This window comes from Primulina tabacum, chromosome 5 (genome assembly GCF_025594145.1).
Source record: "Primulina tabacum isolate GXHZ01 chromosome 5, ASM2559414v2, whole genome shotgun sequence".
NCBI lineage: Eukaryota > Viridiplantae > Streptophyta > Magnoliopsida > Lamiales > Gesneriaceae > Primulina > Primulina tabacum.
The window spans coordinates 33,749,514-33,775,297 of NC_134554.1; the positions used below are offsets into that span (position 1 = coordinate 33,749,514).

Genomic DNA, 25,784 nt, shown 5'->3' on the forward strand with positions numbered 1-25,784 from the left:
CATTGAGGGGGAACATTGTTATGGCATTTATATTAGAAACTGATTTGTCTTTTCGATAAAACAGTGTTTCTACCAGAAGTTGTCGAAGTGCTGCATTTGTTTCAGCACTTTACCTTCTTCCAGTAGATATTATCATAAAATGACAAATCAGCTTCTGTTCTTTTAGCAACCGCCTTGGACAGCCCGCCATTTTTTTTACTGAATTTTTTTTTAAATTTGAAATGAGTAAAGTAACTGACACTCCTGTTTTCTCTCTCTACCAACCATAAACATATCGACACGTGTCCTTATGTTTACTGACGGCTGTACATTTCATTCCTTTTAACCGTTCATTTTCTCTTTCATTGCACTTTACGAATTCAGATCATTACTTTGCATCTACTGCTTTCTCGCATCTATTGCTAATCTACCTCTAATCTCTTTCAACTCAGAAATGGCCGCAGCTTATACTTTGAATGCTTATCAGGTGAACTTTGCATCTGTTCTCACCATTAAGGATGAGAACCTCGTTAAGATGTTCAAATCTTTGGAAAAATCTGGACTTCGCAAATTCTTGGAATCACCTACTATTATCTACAAGTCTGCTCTTCTAGATTTCTATGCCAAAGCAGAAGTTGTCGAAGGAAAGATTAACTATACACAGGGAGATGCATCAATCTCCATTGATGCTGCACTTCTCGGTTCCACTTTCTTTCTACCAATTTCTGGACTTTTCGAGCTTTCGGATATCACAAAGGAAAAGATGTCTACTGCTTTGACAAACTTTTCAGCCACTGGAGAAGGCTTTTTCTCAGCCTCCAAAATTTAGAGTCAATACTGTCCCCACCATATTGAAGACTCAATCAGTTGAGGAACCGGCCAAAGCTTCTTCTGAAGTCAAGGTTTCTAGTACTCCTGCACCTCAAGAAGCTCCTACCCAATCTTCCTCACTTATCTCTGTTCATGATCTGGCATCGGTTGATGAAGTGATCGAATCGATTGTGCGGACTCAAACCGCACAGAATGACACACTGCCAATTATTTCCACTTCTGCTGATCCTCCTCCAGTCCAATCCATTCCAGAATCTGCTACTGCTACTGTTACTACTTCTTCATCTCTTCCAGAGCTTGAACATTTTTCAGAAGCTTATCAAGCTGAAATGGCAACTCTGTTGCCTACTTCACCTTCTGCTGTTGAACCGAGAGCTATTACTGAACCTGCTGCTGATTTGCAACAACCAGAAACGAGGCCAACAGATCAAACTACTGCTTCAGAAGGTCCTTCTGCTGAACCAGAACCAGCTTTTATCACTCAAGCAGAAGCTGCACCTTCTACTGCTCTTACTATTTCTTCTCAGCATTCTCCTGAGCGCATCGCCAGAATGGAAGATATTAAGCAATGTGCTCTTGCAGAATCTCCTTCACCTTCTGAGACCTCTGCTCTTGAATATGCCATGGAAACTCTTCAAATAGGACTTCATAATCTATCTGAGATTGTCAAACAGCTCTCTTATGAACACAGTGATCATAGTGGTCGCGTCAAATCTAGTCAAGAACGTATATCAAAAGAAGTCGCAAACACCAGCGACTCTTTGACGAGATTTGTTATCGAATTCAGTTTGTTCAAGAAGAATATTTTCCACAATAAAGGTCTCATTTTGATTGGTCAAAGTGATCTCATCAAGACCGTATCTGATCATCACTCCTCAATTTCAGCAGTTTCTACCAAAGTCGAAACCTTGGATTCGAAGCTGGAACTCCTTGATACCAAGATTGAATCTCAATTTCAATCTCTTACAAATATGTCAGACAGAGTTTCGAGCCAAGCACCATATTTGGAAATGATGCAATGCGGGAATCCAAACCCTCACAGGCCGAGTTGATGATCTAATCACTCAATTTAAATAAAGTGATGCCAAAAGGGGGGAAGACGATAGAGCTGGAGATAGAACTGCGGGAGATAGAACTGGAGCGAGTAGCAGCATACCTCATTCTTTAGGAAGCGATCAAAATCCAGATGAAGCTATTTTCAGAGATATTGGAACAAATTAGTTTTATTTTCTTGTCTTGAATTTCTGGATATTAATTGCTTTTATCTGCTTCTTAATCTGTTTTCTCAATTCTACTAACGTTTTAAGGGACATCTAGGTTTTGGCATCACCACAAAGGGGGAAATTGTTAGAATTAATTTTGTTGTGGAGATGCTAGTAAAAAACCAGTAGATGCTAGCTTAAGTACAAAACCAGTAGATGTAAATAAGCAGAAAACCAGAAGCACTTGTACCGCGCTAAAACAATTAGTAGCACTTATCAAGTACTGCTTAATCTACTTAACAAATGACTTCTTAGCTAAAACCAGAACTAGAAGAAATACAAACTCGAAATAAACACTAGCAGAATTTTGCGTATCTCAAGTCTTTAAATATTATCGTTAATCTATTAACGTGATACTGGCATTTATTGCTTCATTAAATGCCATTAAATGTTGTACGGGAACATTTAAGACGGCTTACCATTTTTGGTATGAACTAAGACTGATTGCTTTAATGTATTATGCAGGGTCCATTTTCAGCAATAAAGCTGAACCACTGAAAAGTCAAAAGAGCTGTTCAGATTTTAGAACGTTGGATGAAGCCTATATATGGAGACGAAGCACTTTTCAAGAAAGAGAGAAGAGAACGAATCTCAATCAAAAATTTCATTCGAGCATCGCTAGAACTTTCAGTTATCTCAAAAGCTCAACACTGAAAAAGCAGCACACGCTTCATTACATACATTTGATCATTTGAGATCATTTTGTGCTAGCTATTTTCTTTATCTCTTCTTAAGCTATTCACTTCACTATCTCATTAATAGAAGAATTTGTAACTGGAAAAGAGTCCTTTCCAGAACTTAAGATTATTCAAGTAGTTGAGTTGTAAAACTAAGAGTTTCAGTAGGCGAAGGGTAAGTCCTGTTGAAGTGGGTGTGTACAACTGTTGTACTGTATTCACCAAAGTCTTTTAGTGATACCTTCTGGAAACAGAAGAATGGGAGACGTAGAAGATTCATCTTCGAACTTCCAGAAACAAAACCTGTGCCATCTACTGCTTTTATGTTTTACTATTTTTCACCCACTAACCAACAGATCGTTTTCGCACATTATCTTGTGATCTGCTGGTCTTTAAACTTGAACAAAAAAAACCGCTAGCATCTCTTACAGGATTCTAGCACATCATTCTGAAAAATCGATTAAGTTTGCCGTCGAGTTTATTCACCCCCCTCTAAACTCAACCCGATCCTCAACAATATTTATGGATGAATAATTATGAGGTGCAAATATTTTATTTCTTGCATATTTAGTCTCTATGTTTTATTTAGCCCGATTAAAGTAAATTAATTTTTTAGTGAAGATTTTAAGTTAAATTAATATCTTGTATCTCATATTTAGTTAAATATAAATTACATAGAATAAATTAATTTTTCATATATGCAGATATTGTTAAAATTCAAATTAAATTGTGTTTCAATTTATGCGAAAAGTAATCGGCCCAAAGGAAGATATGTTTTAGCCAAATTCTAAACACAATATATGATTTTAAATTGCTTCTAGATCTATGCGGAAAATAATCAGCCCAAATAAAGATTATTTTCTGGTCAGATTTTAGGTACAATATATTTCTTCAAGTACGTTTATATCAATGCAAAAAATAGTCGGCTCAAAGGAAGACAAATTTTTTTCTAGATCGCAGACTTAATAAGTGACAAAAAATGTGTTTATATTTGTGCACAAAAAAATCGACCCAAAGTAATGTTATTATTTGGCCAGATTATTAGAACATAAGTATATGGTCTTAAAGCATGTCAAAACTATGTAGAAATTAATCGGCCCAAATGAATATTATTTTCTTGCCAGATTGTAGACACATTATATGATCTTAAATTGTGTTAAATTAAAATGATCGGGCCAAAAAAAGTTCGTTTTCTGGCCAAAATTTAATACAATATGTGGTATTAAATATGTTACATGCATTCAATTTTCGGTCTAAAGAAAGACATATTATTGGTTGTATTTATTATTAATATTTAATAACCATGATATTTAAGTATACCACTTATAAATTGTTATTTTTGTTCAAAGACTAAATATCAATGTTGTGCTAGGAATTTTTTATGGGCCCACCACTTGCATGCATATATTTTTGTGGTTTATTTAATTAAAATATATACTTGGACTATAATTTATTGTGAGTTTTTCTGTTCTATTTTATTATAACATCTTCTATATCTGCTAATTTGAATAACATTCTGGTACTTAATGATTCAAACTTCAAGAAAAGGAAAGAGCATGTTATGATAGTGTTCGGCTGCATGGATTTGGAATATGCGCTAATGGAATATCGCCTCGAACCTTTGACCAGTTTATGAACTGCTGATCAAAAAGGTTCTTTGAAAAAATGGGAGTGAAAAAATCACACGAGTCTAATGATTATGAAACATTTCATTCCAAATACTATAAGGAGTGTGAAAGAAATGATGCCCACAAGTTCCTTACTCAAATAGCAGATCGTTTCGGTGCAAACGAAAATGTCGAGACAAGTACTATTCTGACTAAACTTGTCTCAATGTGGTACAAAGAGAAAGAGAACATAAGGAAGTACATAATAAAAATGTCAAATCTTGTGATTCGACTAAAAGCATTCAATTTGGAATGGTTGGAAGACATAGTCGTGCATTTATTCTTGATCTCTTTGCCTGCACAATTTAATAGATTCAATAAGTTATAATATTCAGAAGGAAAAAATGGATTTTGAATGAGCTTATTGCGCAATGAGTTCAGGAGGAAGAGATATTGAAACAAGATGTGATTGGAAGTGCTAACTTGACATCTAACTATCAAGATAATTGCATCAATTAGAAACAAAAATGTATCAATAAGAAAGGAAACTTTGTAACTTCACAGCATATGGAGCAACAGAAATAAGATAAAATGAACACTTGTTTCTTTTTCAAAAGAACTGATGGGCATGTGAAGAAATATTGTCCCAAATTTGCCAATTGGGCACAAAGAAAAGGTCCTAAGGAGCCGGTTGCCAACTGATGGTGAAATATACATCCTATGGAAAATGATAATAAGATTGTTGGTGTTTTAAAAGCTTTATTTAGGAACTCATTTTTATTTTCTTGTATTTGAATTTGGAAAACATTTTTGTTGCGTTGTATTTTTAAATGAAAATTGATTTTAGTTTCATGTTTGGACAAAATCAAGTTTTTCCTTTATCCATGTGGTAATTAAACTTTTCAATTTTTCGAAATTCAAATATGTTTGGTATTGGTTCCCCGATTGGTAAGCTTGATAAATTGAACATCAATATTTTAAATGAAATCGACACTACAACAAAAATGGCTTTTCGCAGCGCGCAAATTCTCTTTCCGCGACGCACATTGCACGCTGCACAACTGCAAGCTTTTGAAAGTTCAAGATTATTCGCAGCATACATGTGCACGCTGTTAATACTATTATCCGCGGTGTGCATATTAATACAATTATCCGCGGCGGCAATGTACGCCGTTAATATTCATAAAACATCTAAAATTAGCGATGGTTTTTAATAAAGCCGTCACTAATTAGCGACGGTTTTTAAATCGTCGTCACCGTCGCTAATTTAGCAACGGTTTAAAATTCGTTGCTAATTTAGCGATGGTATTTAAAAATAGCGACGGTTTAAATATCGTCGCTACATTTAGCGACAGTTCAAAAACCGTCGCTAACTTTTTTAAAAAAATAAAAAAATTACTTTTATAATTTAATAAATTTTTAAAAATGACTATGATAACAATACTCATGATCTTACCTAACACTTAAAAATTAACCAGAAATTGAAACGAAAAAACGTACCCTAAATCGAAACTAAAATCGTATAATAGAGAAAAATTTTAAGTGTTGTGAAGTGGTGTGGAGAAAAATGGTTCGAAGATGCCGGTATTTATAGAAAATTTACGATAGTTATTGGTCTAATAGCGACGGTTTTTTATTAAACCGTCGCTATTAACAACAGTTTTTTATTAAACCGTCGCTAGTAGCGACGGGTGTTAAAAACCGTCACGGCTATTAGCGACGGTTCTTTTTAAACTGTCGCTGATTTAAAAAATATTAGCGACGGTTGGTTTAGTACCGTCTCAAATTACAACGGTTTTTTTATTAAACTGTTGTCGATATAAAATGAGCGACGATTTTTAAAAAAATCGTCGCTAAAGTAGCGACGATTTTGGTGAAATCGTCGCTAATTTAAAAATTGGACGATTTTAATAATTGGGCGCCCATTTTTCACAGCATGCTAATATGCATGCCGTGAATAATAATATTAACGGCATGCGATTAATGTACGCCGTTAATATCTAGACACGATTTTTTTTAAAAAATGATTTACTATTAACAGCGCACATAAACATGCACGCTGTTAATAATACTATTAACGACGTGTCTTTATTGTGCGCTGCGAAAATTTCATAGGTTATTAACAGCTCACATATAATTGCACGATGTCGTTTATATAATTTATTAACAGCAAACATAAATGCATGCTGCAGATATTACTATCTGCAGCGTGCTTTTTATGTATGTCGTTATTTCTGTCAAGTGCAACAATATTAACAGCGCACATATGGATGCACGCCGTTAAAAGTAATATTCTCAACGTGCTTTTAATGCACACTGTTGACGACGTGCTGCGGAAAATCATTTTTCTTGTAGTGGGTATTATGCATGCATGAAATTATGAAATTAAATGTAAATAATTTTTTATGTATTAATGAATGTGAGTGTATTAGAAAGTCAACATTGAGAATAATATATTTATGTTTATGTCCACTATATGGTAGTATAAATTTTATCAAATAGTAATCTCATTCGGATTTATAGAGAACACCGTTTGGATATTGTGTAGATCATTGGAATGTTCGGCAGATATTTAAGAAACCCGACATCATATCATTAATTGGGTTATGAGGTATATAAAGTGAACTAATGATTTTATGCTCGGAGATCTGAAATTTTGAAATAGTTGGATATTTGGACCTCGAATAAAGTTGTGTAGTTTTATCACAAACAATGATCATTGGTCTAAGAAACTATTGACGATCAATTGTGATAATAAATCCTCTATATTATATTTAAAAAACACCTTAAACTTGTCAAAGTCAAAATATATGACATGTAGTTTCTAGTTTGAAGGAAATAATTCAGAATAATTGTGTTTCAATTGAGTATATAATTACAAACTCTATAATTACGGATGCGTTTATCATGGGTTAGCCACCAAGGTATTTATGGGCATGTGACACACATTGGTAGTGTTCATATAGATGATATGTTTGTAGCTGGCTAAAGTTTATTTCAATTACTCTGAAATAAAATGATGACTTTCATTGCGCTTTAACATTTGGTTGAAAAATATGTTATTGGGCTCTTTGAGTCATTAGGAGGACCCGTTGGAACTACATGTTTTATTCTTAGATCACATTTATGTATTTTTATGCTACATATCCATACTTGATCTATGTTATTGATTATGACAATATTGTGATCATTGATGGATTTAGTTATTTTAAATGTTTTTAAGACTGCTTTGGTTCAATATTTATATAATTTATAGACCAGATTGTTAAGAAATATTTTGGTTTAGATATCAAGAGCTCAATCTAATTTTTGTATGTACAATATACGGATATTAATTTATGTGTCCCAAGTGAGAATTGTTGGAATTATTTTGTGGGCTTACATAATTTAATTATATTATACTTGGACAAGATATCTAATAATAGACCCAATAAGGTGATTTAGTTAATTATGAGTTTCAAAAGTATTAAATAACTTGGTATAATCCACCTTATGTGTAGAAACTCAACTCAATTATGTCTTCTATGATGAGTCGAAAACTGCTAAGGTTATATATGATTATGGTCCATGAAGCACAAAGAATAATACATAATATATATGACACACATATTCTAGATCTCAGTCATTCTTTGATCTAAGATAAGAATAAGGTGGTCGATTCTCTGTTGACTTGGAAGATCTTCATAGCAAATTTATTTATGAAAAATAAATCAGGAAGCTCTAAACTTTGTTTAATTTTATTGTACGGTTTTTTTGTTTACTAACTTGTTTTGGTTTTGATACACCAAATTTTTAATTTTCGACTACTTTGGTCCTATTGATGATTTGACATCGAAAAATACTGACTTTTCAATTTTCATATTAATAACTGAACCAAAATAGCCACAAATTTAAAGTTAGTATGCCAAACTCAAATTTTGGAAACTTAGTGAACTAGAATTCAAAATTAGATAAGTTAGTTCACCAAAAAAATTATATTCTTTGAATTGTGGAAATAGAGGCCTTTTACACCATAAAAGTTATGTCACACTTCACTTAGTTTTCTTAAATATCATACGGAATTTTATAATTATAAAAAATATGATAAATGGTTTTAGAATAAAATATATAATAATAATTAAATTATTATTTGTAGCAATTTTCAATACAAAAAAAAATATGATAATATTGCAGAATATAGGTGTGAACTGAAAATATATTTTCCAAGAATTATATAATAATAATTTTGGAAAAGGATTGATAAAGAAAAAGTTTCGTCAAATTTTACACAACCATTTAAAAATCCAAAGTAATTTTCATTAGCGAATGGGTCGAATAGAAGAGGAGGATCATGTCTGCCGACAAAGTCGTGGTCAAATTAAAAGGTTCATTTTATGATCTGTGTATCGCTTCGTGTCATCGCATCCACTGCAAATTTAATATAAACCTTAAATTTATATTTTATTCAATAATATAAAATGTTTATAAGCTATATGTATAATCATAGAGTGCCACTGATATTAATAACTTTGGCGAACAAATCGAGCAAACACGAAAAAAATTGAATTAAATATATTTGAGCTTGAGTTCCATTTTGAAATCCCAAAAAATTAATATTTTTGCTTGAATTTGGTTCAAATCAAAGCTCGAATTCGCGTTCGACTTAAAATATTCGAACATATTTATGAGCTACTCGAAAATAAATGCTTGAAATAATTTGTTTATTGTATAATTATATTACTAATTATCTAACAAGATAATTTGGGCTCAAACAAAAGTTCGTACATATTCGAGTTCGCCTAGAATTTGATAATTTCGAATATGAATCAAATATTTTTCGAATCGACTCGAAAATCTCGTGAACAAACTCGATTCATTTACCTCTTAATTGATGCTTAGCGTCCAAATTACAATTATAGCCACGTGTGTGCATAATATATTGAATTATTAAAATAGTTTTTGTAATAAATTTTGAAGAGATTTATGGCGATTAGAATAATTAAATAAAGAGAAAATAGGAAGGAAGTTATGAGAAGTTGGGGAAAATTTTTAAAATGTGAAAAATTAGAATATAGTCCGCTACAATTTTTTCACATCTTTCAAATATTATGTTTAGTTGTAAAAAAAGTTCACTTAAAATATCAAATGTGGGTTTTCACGAGACTCTCTTGTTTTCTTATATATATATAGTAAAAATTATCCTTTTTCTTGCAATTAACAAAGATTGTTTGGTATTGCAATAAATGTTCTTGTTGGATTGATTAATTGAAACATAATATTTGAGTTATTGTCCGATATAAATATTTGAGTTGCACTGTTATCACCAATTATAACTTGTTACTAAATTTAAAAACATTCGGTCCTACAAAACTTTTCTTGCTCTCAATTTTTTTATTTTTATTTTTTTTGATAATTTGCTCGGAGTGATTCCATTCCACATTGTATATCCCACCTTGAATTATAAGGGTTTCTCCAACCCTTTGCGCAGGAGTTCACAGCGTGAAACGGAGGGACCCAGCGCCATGGCGCTGGGTTTGGGCCTTCTTTTTTATTTTTTTTTAATTTTTTTAATGTTTTTTAATTAATATAAATATGTATTAAATATTTTTAATAATAATATTATATAATTGATGAGTAAAATTAAATCGTGTTGATATAAATATAATTCATAATAAAAATTAAAACACAAAAAATTAATTATAATTATATTAGAAAATTTATAAAAATTAAATTTATAATTATATTGTTAAATTTATAAATAAATAGTAGACAAAAAGAATATTTTAGGAATATACTTTTTAATGTAAAATTTGAAGTAAATGAGTTGGAGATGAATGTTACATTTGATGCAGAAGCAGATTTATGAGTTGGAGATGACCTAATTATAATTATATCAATCATGTACAAGAAGAACCAGATGGATTACACCTTTATTTGTTGCCTTTCCAAGCATGCGCCTCCATTATTGGTAGTATGTGATTTGGCTTCAATCAAATCATCAAGGGATGAAATTTTGACCTTTCAAACTTATAAAAGTCTTCCATTGGGATTTGATATTGTAGCATTTTCACGTTTGGTGTTGGAAATTATGTGAAATTTCTCATCAGGAGATTTCTCCAATATATATTGGCTATTTTATACTGCCCATTTATAACCTTATTATTTTTTTTTAAGAAACCGAAGAGGGATTTTTTAAAAATAAAAAGAAAGTAATGACAATATATACAGAAGTCACGGTGTCATGATCCGTCATTTTATATACTTTTTTAATAAAAAATAATAATAAACATTGCTTTGTTGAAATGTAATTTCTTGTGTTGAGATATTTCAATTTTTTCAAATTGAGAATACATGTTGCCTTATTAAGGAGATAAAATATCATTTTTTAACTATCAAGTAAAAGCTAGAATATTTATAAGAGAAAATTTTCACAAATTTGCTATTATTATTGTATAATGTGATGCTGGAATAATTATGCATAGAGAGTAGACGGTCTCACGAATCTTTATCTGTGAGACATGTCAACTCTACCGATATTCACAATAAAAAGTAATACTCTTAGCATAAAAATTAATACTTTTTCATGGATGACCTAAATAAGAGATTTGTCTCACAAAATATAACATGTGAGACCGTCTCACACAATTTTTTGCCTTATGCATATACAAGACGTGTTTGTGTTTTAAAAGTTTGATCGATTTAATAAGAGTTTTTTATGTGATAAGAAAGATGTCACATTTAGTTAGTAAAATAATATAGACTAGTTATTTCAACAGTAATTTTAGTTAGGAGAATTTTTTTGTTATATCAAATCGAACATTTTTTTAAAACACGCCTAAACTTTCACCGTTGTTATATTATGGAAACCCAACACAATCGCAAAAGTCCCTTTATATTTTATAATGTATCAATAGAGTTCCACCTCGTTAAACAGTAGATTGTGATAAATTGTCAAATATAATTAAAAATTGACGTGTTAACTGGGTTGTGGTGGGTTGCGGACCGTCCACCGCACTGGCCCGTTTTACAACTTTGACTTGTTTTACAACTTTTTGTAGCAGTTACTTTCTTTTAATTTGTAACTTTTTAAAAAATTTCATTCCCAAATACTTGTTATTTGAACTTCAAATCTGTGAGTGAATAGTATAAAAATTACCTTTGAGTTGAGTATCCATTCGAACCAAGATTTTACCAAAAGATCGTAGCTGCCAGCATGAATGAAGTTTCAAAATATTCTCATGACATCCCACATTATTTCAAGTTGTTCTTGTAGTTTTGGCTGTCTGTCATGTCATCCTTACCGAATCCATCAACGAACAGGACATTATAACTGAGTTAGAGGAACAAAGAGATCACCATCTTCAGGTGGATGTACATGGATTTACCAGCGGACCAAGCCTCGAAACAGCTACAAATCGTTGAAGCAGACGCTTATCATATGATCATCAGATAATAATTGAGTTCCTCAATGCACATAACCTTCATCTACACCTTGTGATAAATTGATTGTTTGCGACCTAATGATACTAGAAATTGGCTATTGCAAGGTTATTCTATCGATGCCGTTTTAAGATCCTGAAATCCATGAAAGCTTCTTGGGATGTCGAGCACAATTTTCTTGGCATTCATTTGCTTATTGAATCTTGATGCCCAGCCGTTCTTATATCACACTTACTTGTTAACAAAGCTGAAATACATATTTTATTTCTTAATTAATTTTTCTTTGTTGCTTTTTCTAGACTAATAAGATTTGTTATAATATTGATATTTATGATAAGATATCTAGATATTATATTATTATTTAAAAGTTTACTTCATAATGAAATTCTTCTTTTCATATTTGTGTAGGATCTTATACAAAGAATAAACTCTAGGGCTAAGGAAGTTTATAAATAAGAGATCATTGATGTTGCGTGCGTGTGGTTTTTGAGTTGAAAAATAGCAGTGAAATGCCGCAATAAGAGCAAAGAATTACATCGGACAATTAATAAGGAGTTCAAGCCAAGAGTGTTGGAGACACTCAAAGACAACACTATTATAAATTATTGGTTGAAGAGTTATTTGTGGCTCTAGATTTCGACGAAACAATTGTTGCATCTGTGGTTTTGTTTTTTGTTTATTTGAGATGCAATTTACTTTCTTAACTTGTTAAGGAAGCTAGTTTTTCGTAGTTTCATGAGTATTGATTTTCTGAATTAAATACAAATTTCTGATGAATATTTTGCCTTAAGGCATCACACAAGTTTTTATACTTGTGAATGATTTATCATGTTTTTTTATTAATTAAAGTTTATCTGCGTGTTTAATTAATATAATTAATATATTTGTTGAATGTTGTAATATGTGTTACAACACTTGCACACAACACCTAAATCTGATACACATTCTTAATATTTTTGTACTTTCGTGTTAAACAAATCTCTTCAAAGGCAATCCCGTTGGAGATGCTCTCGCTCGTGAAACTCGTTTGCATAAAATAATAATGAAAATTTAATAATAATTTTTTTGTGAAAATTTTTATTTTGGTCTTATATTTTTGTTTCTTTGCAATTTTTGTACTCTATATTATCAATATCAGTTTAATCATGCATCTTTTATCGTGCGTAAACTCAGAGTCACATAAATGTCACGCCGAAAGAATCAGTAAAATTGCAAGAAACAAATATAATGTACATAAACAAAGAGAAAATAGATGACTAAAATAATAAAGATGCAAATATAGAGGGTCAAAAATAAATTTTCCCTAATGTTTTCAAAGTAAGATTGTGAGCGATATCAATTTAGTTAGGATTAATTTTCTTTAAATAACACATATTTATCTTAATACAATTTCAACTCTCGTATTTTTCAGTTGGAGTATATGTTAGTTACAATTGAGCCTCAAACTAAGACGTCATGTCAAATTTAACATCTTGATATCAGGACGAATTACGAGTAATTGACGACTTCAACTCGTATTTTAATCGTCATTTCAAAACGGTATAGATCGCATGTAACAATTTGTACAAAATTGAGCTACAGTTAATTATTATTATTATTATTATTTATTATTATTTTTTTTGGGGCAGCTCTCAAACATAGGCTGTGGTGGACCACTTGGTCTCACCTATGGTTTGGTTATGAGCCTATGAGTTTATCCAGTGAAACATCGTCACAATAGAAGAATAAAATCTCATGTACACTTTTTTTGTATTTGCCTTCCACATGTTTAAAATTTTGTTCCACACACACTTGAAATTACTGAGACCAAAAAGCCCTTGCAACTGGATTTTCACCTACATTTTTTATTAGAATATGTCTCTTGTGAGATGTTCTCATAAATCTTTATCTGTAAGACGAATCAACCCTACCGATATTCACAATAAAAAATAATACTCTTAGGCTCCGTTTGCTATGTATTGATGAGATAAATAAATTATTAGTAATTAGAGATTAAAAAATGAGAGATATGGATTAATAATATGGTGAGATAAATAACATTTTGTTTGATATGATTTTAAAATGATGGATTAATTTTGTAAATTTTATTGTATTGGTCAAAATGTCCTAAATGCTAATTAAATATATATTCTTAAAATAATTGGAGAGAATTTATATTTATTAAAATTAATTTAAATATATTTATTAGAAATAAATTTGTAAATATGCATTTACTTTAATAATTAAAATAACAATAATATTTTGAATGTTAACGTTAAATAAAATTTAATAATAATTACAATATTATTATTTATTAAATAATTATAAATATTTTTAAAATAATTTGATAGATAATTAAATATTTATAATTATAATTTATATTTATTAAAATTAATTTAAATATATTTATTAAAAATAAATTTGTAAATAAGTATTTACTGTAATAATTAAAATAATAGTAATATTTTGAATATTAATTTTAATTTTAAATAATATTTAATTATATTTTACAATATTATTGTTTTTTTAAATAATTATAAATATTTTTAAAATAATTGAATAGATAATTAAATATTTATAATTATAATTTATATTTATTAAAATTAATTTAAATATATTTATCAGAAATATATTAGAAAATATTACGGTAATCATTAAAAAAATAAATTATAATTTAATAAATATTTATTTTCATAAAAGAATAATTAACAAGATTACAAATTTATAAAAATTTAATTTAAGATAGATTTCCATTACAATTTATTTTCTTTAAAATAATTGAAAATAATAAAAATATATGAAATTAATTTATAAAAAAATATAATAAAAATTTAAATATTATATTAATTATTAAATTTTCATTAATTTTAATTTTCATATTATATTGAAGAAGACAATTCACAGATGGGTTGATTTCATCCTATATGTCGGGGGACTACCCCATGATAGAATCAAGGACCCAAATTTAGCCACACATACATGAAGTCCGCTAATTTTTTTAAAATCACATATGTGTGTGAATCTTGTCCATCCAAACCATGTGAGGGCAGTGCCCCCACATGTAGCATCGAAGCAACCATTATGGTCAATATACAACATTATCATTATCACCTATTCAAGAATTATACATTATCACACCTTTTGAGGAGGGATATTTAATCACACAAATAACATGAATAGTGTCGACTTTCAATCATAATCAAGGACCTGCAGACTAAATAAAAAATTAACCAAACACGATATATGTCTATATATATATATATATATATATATATATATATATTGTGCTGGGTCAACTCTAATTTTCGTTAGGCCACCCCAATTTGGGAATCTCGGCCCATGACTCCTTGCGAATGAAATTTTCTGCTAATTATTTATTTCTAATACAGAGACTGTTTATACAATTATTATTATTTTTTAGTCAGACTGTTTATACGATTTGATCGTGGCGTTCGAATGCTATATATAAAAAAAGGTTCAATCGGTTTGTTTTAAGTCCTACGACGTAATAGATACAAATGCAATGCACATCAATCTGATATAAACAAGAATCTATGTGAAATATGGTGGAGCACTACATTTGACAAGATCAAAATCGACAGAAAATGAACAAATTTACCACAACATTGTATAATTACGATTTCAGAGATCGCATTTAGCAGCGGAGTTTGCGGATCTTGGTTGCCTTAGAACCTCTATCAGTGCCTCCGCCTGTCCAAAACCACACCCCATTCAGTAAGCTAAATGCCGAAAAAACACGAGTATCTATCTTTTTTAATAACTCAAAGTTCATGGATGACATCATCATAGGATATGACATAAAACTTTCCGAAATTAATATTAATCCGCCGTCGAATGATAGACCTCAAACACAACACATAACCTTATTTTAATATAAATATAGCCAAAAAAAATGATATTTTGAACTGCGGCAGCTGATTGGAGATGCAAGAATAATAAACAAACAATTATCTTGTTGGGCTACTTTCTAGTACCATTGGGACAGAGTAGAGACCAACCCACATTAGAATAATAAGGATCATCATGTTCGGTCTGTTTTAAAGTATGCATATAATAATATGACAACAAATAATTTGATATGTTTACACTTAATTTCTTAACCATTGAATAATGCTAATCTAACAAACATTTAGATGGCCGTATTGGTTGTAATACTTAATATTGTTTCAGCTACATTAACTTAATACTGGCCTCCTCCCTCTAACAAATCCAATTATGTCTATCGTGAACAACCCTACAATGGAAACCTGATGTCCGGGATGATTCTAACTATCGTTTACAAGGGCGATTTTGTAGGCAGACTGGAAGACATTATTGCCTAAGATTTACTATTTTCTTTATAGTTTATCACACTAATTGTGATTTAATCTTCATTAGTATATGCATAACATATCAACACCAAGTGAAAATGTCGGCTATAGCCTCTCTTTTTTTACTATCCGTAGGCCTGCTTACTTAGCCCAGGTATTATCTTTCAAAAATTCCACCGCTTGGTTCCCATACATCATCAAGATTCTAAATTTGAGACGATCTCTTGATTTCAAGATCTAATTGTAACAACCCTTTCTAACTCCGTGTAATATGTGAGATCACTGACCTATGAAACTAGCTAATTATATAGTAAAATCCTTGAGATAGATTTATGATCAAGTTACTGACTTTGCACGGTTCCAATTCTAGTTTTGGTTTTATAACTAATGTAATTAAAGAAATAATTGATAATGAAATGTAATATTAATTTCAGATACTTTAACTTTCGATATTATTTTATAACAGATACTTAAATCAGTAAAAATTAATCGACAAGAGTTTATAAACAGTGTTTCCGGAATAAGTTTCTGGAATAATTAATTGTTACCAAGTGAAAAGTTTAGGTTTTTTTAACCTTTTGTTTGGCGCGGCTGGTCCCGTTCTGGGACAAAGCGATCAAGGGAGGAATGGCTCCTTCGCGGGCCACCATGGTACGATACGCCACGCAATCCTGGCACAACTGTGATAGTATGGACACCGCAATCTCCTTCTGCCGCTGTGTCCCCACTTCCACTATCTCCACCAACACCGGAATCCCACCTTCCTCTACCATCTCAGCCCTGGCCTCCGCCACCGGCGCCAGCAAGCTCAACACGTATGCTGATTTATCCACCATGTTCGAACCAAAGTCCGCCATCATCTCCACCAAAGGCTTCATTATTCCTGCCTGCACAGCCCTCAGTTTGTTTTCCTTCACCGAGCACAGAGAGAACAGCGCCGTGCACGCGTCTTTCTTCCCTCGGAAACTTCCGGTTTCCAGCAAGTTAACCAGCGGTAGAATCGCACCGGATTTCCCGATCGCGGTTTTGTTCTTCTCGATTTGCGACAGTCTCAGGAGTGCGCAGGCGGCGTTTTCTTTGGCAGTTGAAGTACCGAATTTCAGCGCGCGGACTAACGGTTTAATCGCCCCGGATGAAGCGATTTCTTCTTTATTCTCATCGCATAACGATAAATTCAGAATCGCTGTGACCCCGTATTCCTGCAACTGAGGATCGTTCGACGAAATTAACAAAATCAGCGGTTTAATAGCTCCAGCTTCGGCGATTTTAATTCTGTTATCAGCTTTATTCTTGGCGAGGAGACGGATTTCCATAGCCGCTTGCTTCTGTTCATCGATGTTGGTTGAATGAAGAGCTGAAACGAGATGGGAGATAAGCTCATCGGAGTTGTCAGTGGCGCGGGCGATGAAGAGACGGCGACTGTGGGCGGAGGTGGCAGTAAACTCGCCGGATCCATCACTGTTACATTCGCTGAAGGCAGAGCAATCACCATTTACAAGGCTGAGATCGCTGAATTTCCGCCCCTCATAGGGAAAGCTCGATCCAACGGAATCAGAGTCCATAACCAGCCAGCCACCACAAGAATTATCCGACTCGATTCAATTCAATTCAACTCCCTATACCTACTAGGGTTGAGTTTCGGAGCAACAAACGACCGTGTCTCGATTGGAGAAAGAAGGGTCAATGATGTTGATGTCGAAGTGAAGAAGAAGCGAAACAAGAAGAGAGAAGTAGAAGATGACACGTAGATAACCGTACAGAATCAGCACGTGAGAGCTGTCTCTTCAATTTAAAAAATCAAATAATTTAGACTTGATACAAATTGTATTTTGAAAATTTAGAAGATGAAACTCGATGCACATATTGAAAATTTAAAATAAATATTTTAGACTTGAAATTAATATAAAATTTATAAGTACTTAAATATATATAAAAAATTTTGATATTAATGATATTTTTTAATGAAAAATTGATATAAAATCTTAAAAAATTGTTATTAATATTTGATATTTAGTATTACATGTTTCACATTTGACATTAATATATGATTTTTGAGTACACAAAATGTATAAGGGGGGTGTATTGGTTATAAGACTTTTAATGACTTTTATGGAGTTTAAAAGTCTAGAGGTATTCAAACTAGACTTTTATATACTCCATAAAAGTTTAGTGGTATTCAATGTAAACTTTTGTAGAATTTTAAAAAGTCATGTGGTATTCAAACTTGACTTTTAAAAACTCTACAAAAGTCTATAGGTATTCAAAATGTCAATAGACTTTTAATGACTCTATGAAATTCTATTAAGTACAAGAATTTTAGCCTAAGGTACAACAATAAAATGTCAACAAAAGTCTTTGATTCAATCTAAAGATTTGGATGTACATTTAATTGAAAAATCTCCCAAATTCAATACAAACTTTCATTCTTTTCTCATCTATTTATTTTTCTTTTTATTTGTACTTTTTAAAAACATATTAAAATTTAATTTTTTTATTAATTATTATATAACATTTTATTTTTAATTATTTTCTTTAATTTTAGTTAATCTATATATTAAATTATTGTATAAGCAAATTCATACCGATAATATACCAAAATTTTCGGTATACCGAACCAAATAAACCTTACATTTTAAAAAAATTTATAATTTATTGTTTTAAAATATTATATATTTTAAAATTTTTGTATATTTTTCCGGTATTTCGGTATATACCAAAATTTTCAAATTGGATATCGTTACCGTACCGAAAAATTCGATATTATTACCGTACCGTATCGAAATCTTCGGTATACTTAAAATTCGGTAAATTCAATATTTTTTTGTTATGGTAATCTCGGTATACCGAAAATTCGGTATTTTTTTCCACCCCTGACAGGGCATGTATTGGCATGTGCTATATTACACAATTTTCTTTGAAAGAAGTGTCAATTTGATGAATTTCAAATTGAACTAGATAATGAAGCTCAATTGTCTTCATCAGCACAAGTTTATGAAGGTGTCGACTTTGATCAGTTATTTAATACTAAAAAACAACAACGAGCAAATGCTAATGCATGGAGGGATATCATAGCCAATGGAATGTAGAACGATGTTGATCAAATTGTCAGTAATGATTAGATTTTTTTTATAAAAGACTACTCATTATTTTGAGTGTTCTTTTAATAAAATTTTATTATGAACTTATAAAAATATTATTCATTAATATGTTGAATTGACATAAAGAATTGAAATTTTGATTTCAATAAATTTGGATAATTCATTTGTCATTTTTCACAAATTAAATTGATTTAACTTTTAAGTAAGTAAAATTCATTTACAATCATAAATAAAAATAATAATTTAAAATTGAAGAGGCTATCTATGTCCAATAGTTATTTTAAAAAAAAATTAATAAAAAATAAATCACAATTATAAACTACAAAATTCAAATAATTCTATGAAAAAGTCTACAAAAGTCTACAAAAACCTTGAAAAAAAGTCTATAAGAGTCTATGAAATTTGTTTTACAATTCTATGAGATTCCAGAAAAGTCAATAAAAATCTATCAACTCCACAAAAGTCCATCATTTAAAAAAAGTCATTAAAAATATTTGAAAGTATAGAATGAATACACCCCCTAATAAATTTTGGTATTAATGACATGTCTTTTTTACATAAAAATTTGATACAAAACATTAAAATATAGTATTGATATATGATATTTGAATATTAAATGTTTCAGATTTGACACTAATATATGATTTTGAGTACGCAAACATGTATAACAAATTTTGTTATTAACTACATATGTATTTTTCGGATGAAAATTAATACAAAACAAAAAAGTGTGGTACTAATATATGATATTTCAATATAAACTCTTTCAAATCGTGTACTAATATATGATATTTGAGCACACAAACAAGTGTAGAAAATACTGATATTAATATTGTTATTCTAATTTTATACTCAAAAATGTCATCTTTCATATCAGATTTAAACGAATTTGTTTTGCAATATCATACATATATTCTATAGTTTCAATGCTTTGTATCGAATTTCAACTTAACAAATAATTGTGAGAGGACAAACATTTTTTGTATAAATCGAGAATCGCAGAGAAAGTTTCAGTCTAACAAGAACTGAACACACATTTAACTATTATGTCGAGGATTTAAAAACAAAATTTCCCTATATTGAATTTAATGACCATCATGGTCCTGAAAAAATATTTATACGACATCAAACATAATGCTCACATCTTTGAAGCAAAAGGTGGAAATTTGATCTAACACTATTAATAAGATCATTATATAAAATAGTGAGATGTTATCTTTAAGACTTTATCTCTATGGTGTATACGAGATGGAATATTTATCCATACATACGAGGTTTATTAATGTTTAACTACTCAATATACATTAATAAATATTTGCCATTAAATACATCGAGTAGCTTAAAATTTTCTGACTATCTTATCTTTATCCTATTAACCAAATAACCCGATGAACCCCACATATCATAGGGGGAAAAAATTGGGAAATAACTATGATGTAATCCTAATGAAATGGATGAGCATGATCGGGTGCTTCACTGGATCAAATCAATAATTTTTAGTGTTTGGGAGTTTGAGTGAAGATAATGGCTGCGATAGCACTTGCAAACAATAAAAAGAACTCGTGAATGGGCAATGGAGGAGTGTCCGGCGTAGCCACTCTGATGCTAAAGTCAGCAGGTTTTCAGATGAACTATGAGAACCTGAATTTCCAGCAGCTAGCAATATTCAGTAGCAAAGGAAAATTCCAGCAGAAGCTAACAATTCCAGCATCAGCTAATATTTCAGAAGCTGATATTTTCCAGCAGATAGAATCCAGCAGCAGAAGAACGAGATTCCAGCAGACAGTTACTAATTCAACTCATGACTTGTAACTGAAGTATTTAACATGGAATAAAGGCTGTTAATGGCAGATTATGACAATTAATTGGGAGGCTAACAGTCAGAATTTTTGTCTATAAATAATACCCTCAAACCTCTGAATTGGTGTTACACAAATATTGAGATTATCACTTTAATTTTCGAGCCAAGAGAGTGCTTATTTTCGAGCAGTAGAAACCAGTAGCAAGAACAAGCAGATTCCAGACTTCTACAGAAACCTTATAGCAAATTACAGTAAGTGAGCTTATATATAAATATCATGAAATCACTTTGATAATTTTGTTTTTAAAGCACAGTTTTTGTATATTTGATTTCTGATATCTGATTTTTGAAGCACTGAAACCTCCTAGTGAACTAATGGTAGGAATATATATTCTGAACATCTCTGAATTCTGATTTCTGATTCTGGCCTCACCCCTTAGAGGAGAGAACATATAGGGGACTGATATCAGTTTAGCCATGAAATTCACTAACGTGCTCAGTGCTTACTAATTCTGATTTCTGTTCTGAAACCTGTGATTTCTGGATTCTGATTCCTGTTCTGAAAATAAGAGTTCCTATATGTTATTGTGTTACTGTTTTTGCAAAAATGGCTTTTTGAAACTGGGAGTTATTCCCGCCCCTGCTTACTGAGTGACAACCATATCACTCACCCACCAAACCCATCTCAAATAAGAACGAGGAAGAAAAGTTAGAAGAAGAAGAGCAGATTCAATTCTGGGGCTGGTGAAGAAGACAGTTGTTTATCAGTTCTAGTTTATGTTTATTACGCTGCATTTGTTAAGACACTGTTATGCCTGGTTTTACGTTTTCGCTGTAAAACATTAGTTAATTGAGTTGTAACAGATAATGAATTATTCAGTATTATGAATAAAAGACTGGTTTCTGAATTTTATACTTCTGAGGCTTGTTGTTTTCGAATGTAAATTTGATAGCAATGCCGGTGTCAACCAACCCCCGTCACGGGGCGTGGCATTGAAGTGGTATCAGAGCAAACCAGGTTTCATAATCTGGGGAGGAGGAACTAGAAATAATAAGTTCTGATAGACTACTGAAAATAAGCTACTGTAATAGACTACTGAGAATAAACTACTGTAATAGACTACTGAAATGAGTAGAAAAAAAAATAAAAAAAATAAAAATAAAAATCACTAGGCCAAATTCAGCAGGTCGTAACCAGCAGATGACCGAAAAACAGTAGCATCAAAACCAGTAGTCTGGAACCAGAACCAGCAGATGAAAATCAGTAGATCGGAATGCAGCAGACTGGTTTTAACAATGCTGGAAAGCAGCAGACTTGACTGCAGTAGCATAAAAATATCAGTAGGAAGTGAATTCCAGTAGGCACATGCAGTAGACCTTGCAAATAGCATGGAAGTTGAGGTGTTTTTCACGCAAACTTCAAACGGCCATAACTTTTTATCCAGGAAGAATTTTTACTATTAAAAGATACGGTTGGAAAGCTCTTGACGAGGAGAACCTAATCTAGAACGAAAATTTTGTTAAAGCACCGCCGACGAACCCCAAAATCCTTCAGTTTAGATAGTGATATCATCAATTCCGTGAAATTTTCCAATTTTTCGAAACTTTGAGAAATTTTCATTTCCAAACGGCTTAGCATTTTTGCACCAAACTTGGTACACTTCATGTTCTTGATGTGAAGGATTTTTAGTATATTTTTCACGCAATTCTAAGATCGAAAAATTTTGAGCTATTTCTTCTATTAAATGCATAGACAGTACTGATTCTGTTCATTCCAGTATTCATCTATAACTTGACCAGTATTTTTGAGATCATTTTTGAACATTCTCTTCCATGTTTTGGATGTAGGATATGACTGACCAGAGTAATTACATTAAGATCTTAGAGAGGAAGCTAGATAAACTCAAGGAACATAACTACTGCTTGGAATTAGACAAAGATGAGCTACAACGTAGAACAGAACACCTAAGAAGTGATGTTCAACGTTATGCTCATTATCAGCATGAGGCAGAAGAGAAGAATAGGAGAACTCAATAAGAGTTCGAAACCTCCCAAGTGACTGTTGCAGAGTTCATCGAGTTACGTGATACATTAGTTGAGAAGATCCAAATACTTAAGGATCAAAATCACCAACTCGTGCACCATCATAATCAGTATAGTGAACAGACTGATGCTCAGATTCAAGAGCTGCAGGACACTGTTGAAGTTCTTAGCGATCAGAATGCAGTTCTGCATGATCGTATTGAACATCTGGAAACAGTGATAGCCAACCATGAAGACGAACCTGAGGAGGATCCCGAAGAAGATGAAGAAGTCAAAGAGGATCCTATGGACTTGGGACTAGGAGAAGTGATAGATTAGACATTTCAGTAGTAGCTTTTTGTAATAGCACTTGTTCTATTGGCATTTCGTTAGCATTTTCAAAAGTTATTTGTAATTGCACTTTCTTGGGAAATCAATAAAAATTTATTTCTATCCATTGGTTTCATATTTAATTTTGAGCAATTACTCAATCATTTTGCTTCCTTTGTTTAGTCTCTATTCTGCCATCAACCTTAGAACTTTCATAATTGTAGGAAATGGACGGATGACCTGTGAGAAACAACCGTAACCCTCGTTACAATAACCGCAACAATAACCGCAATGATGAAGATGCACAACAACCACCACCAGCAGTTGGCCTCAGTCAGGCGGATTTGATGGCTATAGCCACGATTGTGGCAACCACACTACAAGGGTTTGTCAACCCTAATGCTAATCTGCCACCGCCACCACCTCCAGCTCAGAATGGGACTAAGCAGCACTATGAGGCTCTCCGAAGAGCAAGAGTCCCTAACTTCGATGGAAGCTCCGATCCTGAAGTCGGACAGAATTGGATGAAGGAGGTGGAGAACCATCTTCGACTACTTGCGGTTCCACAAGGGATCAAGGTAGATGTGATTACATCTTTTCTTGTGGATAAAGCAGCCAAATGGTGGGAAGGAGTCTCACCAGCTATGGTAAGGGCGGGAACTATCACTTGGCAAAGGTTCCGAGAGGCATTTCTGAAGCAGTACTTCCCGACAGCAGTTCGAGTGCAGAAGTTGTCAGAATTTGAAAGCTTGGTTCAAGAACCAAACATGACAGTGGTGGAGTATTCGTCTAAGTTCCATTCATTGGGAACTTACTCCCCAACCATCATGGGAGACGAGGTCTTGAAGATGCATCGCTTCAAGAAGGGATTGAACAGTCGTATTCAATATGCCCTTGCCGTTATCGAGCCCAATAGTTTTGATGAATTGATGGGAGCCGCCATCAGAGCTGAGAATGACATCAAGAGACGTGAAGGTGAGAACAAACTCAAACGTCCTCAGTCAAGCCAGTACCAATCGGGCCAACAATTCAAGAAGCCTAGGTTTTCAAACAACCAATTTACCAGTGCTCCATCCAAAGGAACCACTTCTTCTCAATCAAGCAAAGAATGAGTCAAGTGCCAAACTTGCGGATTCACACACACTGGTGAATGTCGTACGAATTCTGGAGCTTGTTTCCGTTGTGGAAAGTTGGACCATCGCATTGCTCAATGCCCTCTTCCAGATCCAAGGAATGGTCCAGCAGGAGGAAAAACTCCAAACAAGCCTTAGGAAAACAAGACAAATGCTCGAGTTTATGCTCTTACTCAAGAAGAGGCTGACAACTCAAATGATGTCGTAGCAGGTACCATTATAATCAATGATATACCTGCGTATGTGTTATTTGATTGTGGTGCTACACATTCATTCATGTCTAAGAGATTTGCCAAGAAGTTAGAAACTAAGCCTGATAACTTAGAAGAACCATATAGAGTAGCAATTCCTGCAAATCGGATTTTAGAAACTCGCACTCTATATCGAGATATTGATGTTCTCATAGATAATCAGAGTTTCAAGACAAACCTAATCCAACTAAACATTGTGGAATTCGATGTAATTCTTGGAATGGATTGGTTAGCCGAGAATCATGCTTTAGTAGACTGTCATAGAAAGACGGTAACCATCCAAACTCCACGCCAAGAGAAACTTTTATTTCATGGTAAGACAAAAGAACGAAAGACTCTTCTTTCTGCTTCTCAAACTTGGAAAGCCATGAAAAGTGGAGAAGAAGTTTACCTAGCTATGTTAAGCGAGGTAAAGAAAGAAACCACACTTACCCTAGAAGAGGTTCCGGTAGTACAAGAATTTCTGGATGTCTTTCCTGAAGAACTCCCTGGCGAACTTCCCGACCGCGAAGTGGAATTTGAGATTAATTTAGTGTCCAATGCTACACCAATCTCAAAAGCACCATACCGAATGGCTCCGGCAGAGTTGAAAGAACTCAAAGAGCAACTTCAAGAATTGTTGGATAAGAAGCAAATCCAACCAAGCGCATCTCCGTGGGGAGCTCCTGTCCTATTTGTAAAGAAGAAGGATGGAAGCATGATGATATGTATTGATTACAGAGAGCTGAATAAGATCACAATCAAAAACAAGTATCCTCTTCCAAGGATAGATGACCTGTTTGACCAACTCAAAGGAGCTTCAGTCTTTTCCAAGCTCGACTTAAGGTCAGGCTACCACCAACTGAAGGTCAAGACAGACGATATTCCGAAGACAGCCTTCAGAACAAGATATGGACACTATGAGTTCATGGTAATGCCATTCGGGTTAACCAACGCTCCAGCAGTATTCATGGATCTCATGAACAGTGTGTTCAAACCATTTCTTGACAAGTTTGTTGTGGTATTCATCGACGATATTCTGGTATATTCGTAAAGTGAGGAAGACCACAAAGAACATCTTCGTC

At 32.5% G+C, this 25,784-nt stretch overlaps 1 protein-coding gene across 1 annotated transcript; it reads right to left on the bottom strand.

Annotated features, from left to right (window-relative positions):
• Window positions 1–15,267: 15,267 nt before the first annotated feature.
• Window positions 15,268–17,860, bottom strand: LOC142547441 (uncharacterized). The gene is made up of 2 exons (XM_075655742.1): window positions 16,661–17,860; window positions 15,268–15,465 (listed from the first exon to the last, which is right to left on the bottom strand). The coding sequence occupies exons 1-2, from the start codon at window positions 17,645–17,647 to the stop codon at window positions 15,397–15,399; spliced, it is 1,056 nt and encodes a 351-aa protein (XP_075511857.1). The 5' UTR covers window positions 17,648–17,860; the 3' UTR covers window positions 15,268–15,396.
• Between the last annotated feature and the right edge of the window lie 7,924 nt (window positions 17,861–25,784).

What these genes read in the sequence shown, in the direction of transcription:
- LOC142547441 (XM_075655742.1), bottom strand. Translation starts at nt 17,647, where the DNA reads ATGGACTCTGATTCCGTTGGATCGAGCTTTCCCTATGAGGGGCGGAAA. An exon ending in CCAGCCGCGCCAAACAAAAG is followed by an intron (nt 15,466 to 16,660) that starts GTTAAAAAAACC and finishes GGTTTTGGACAG; the next exon opens with GCGGAGGCACTGATAGAGGT.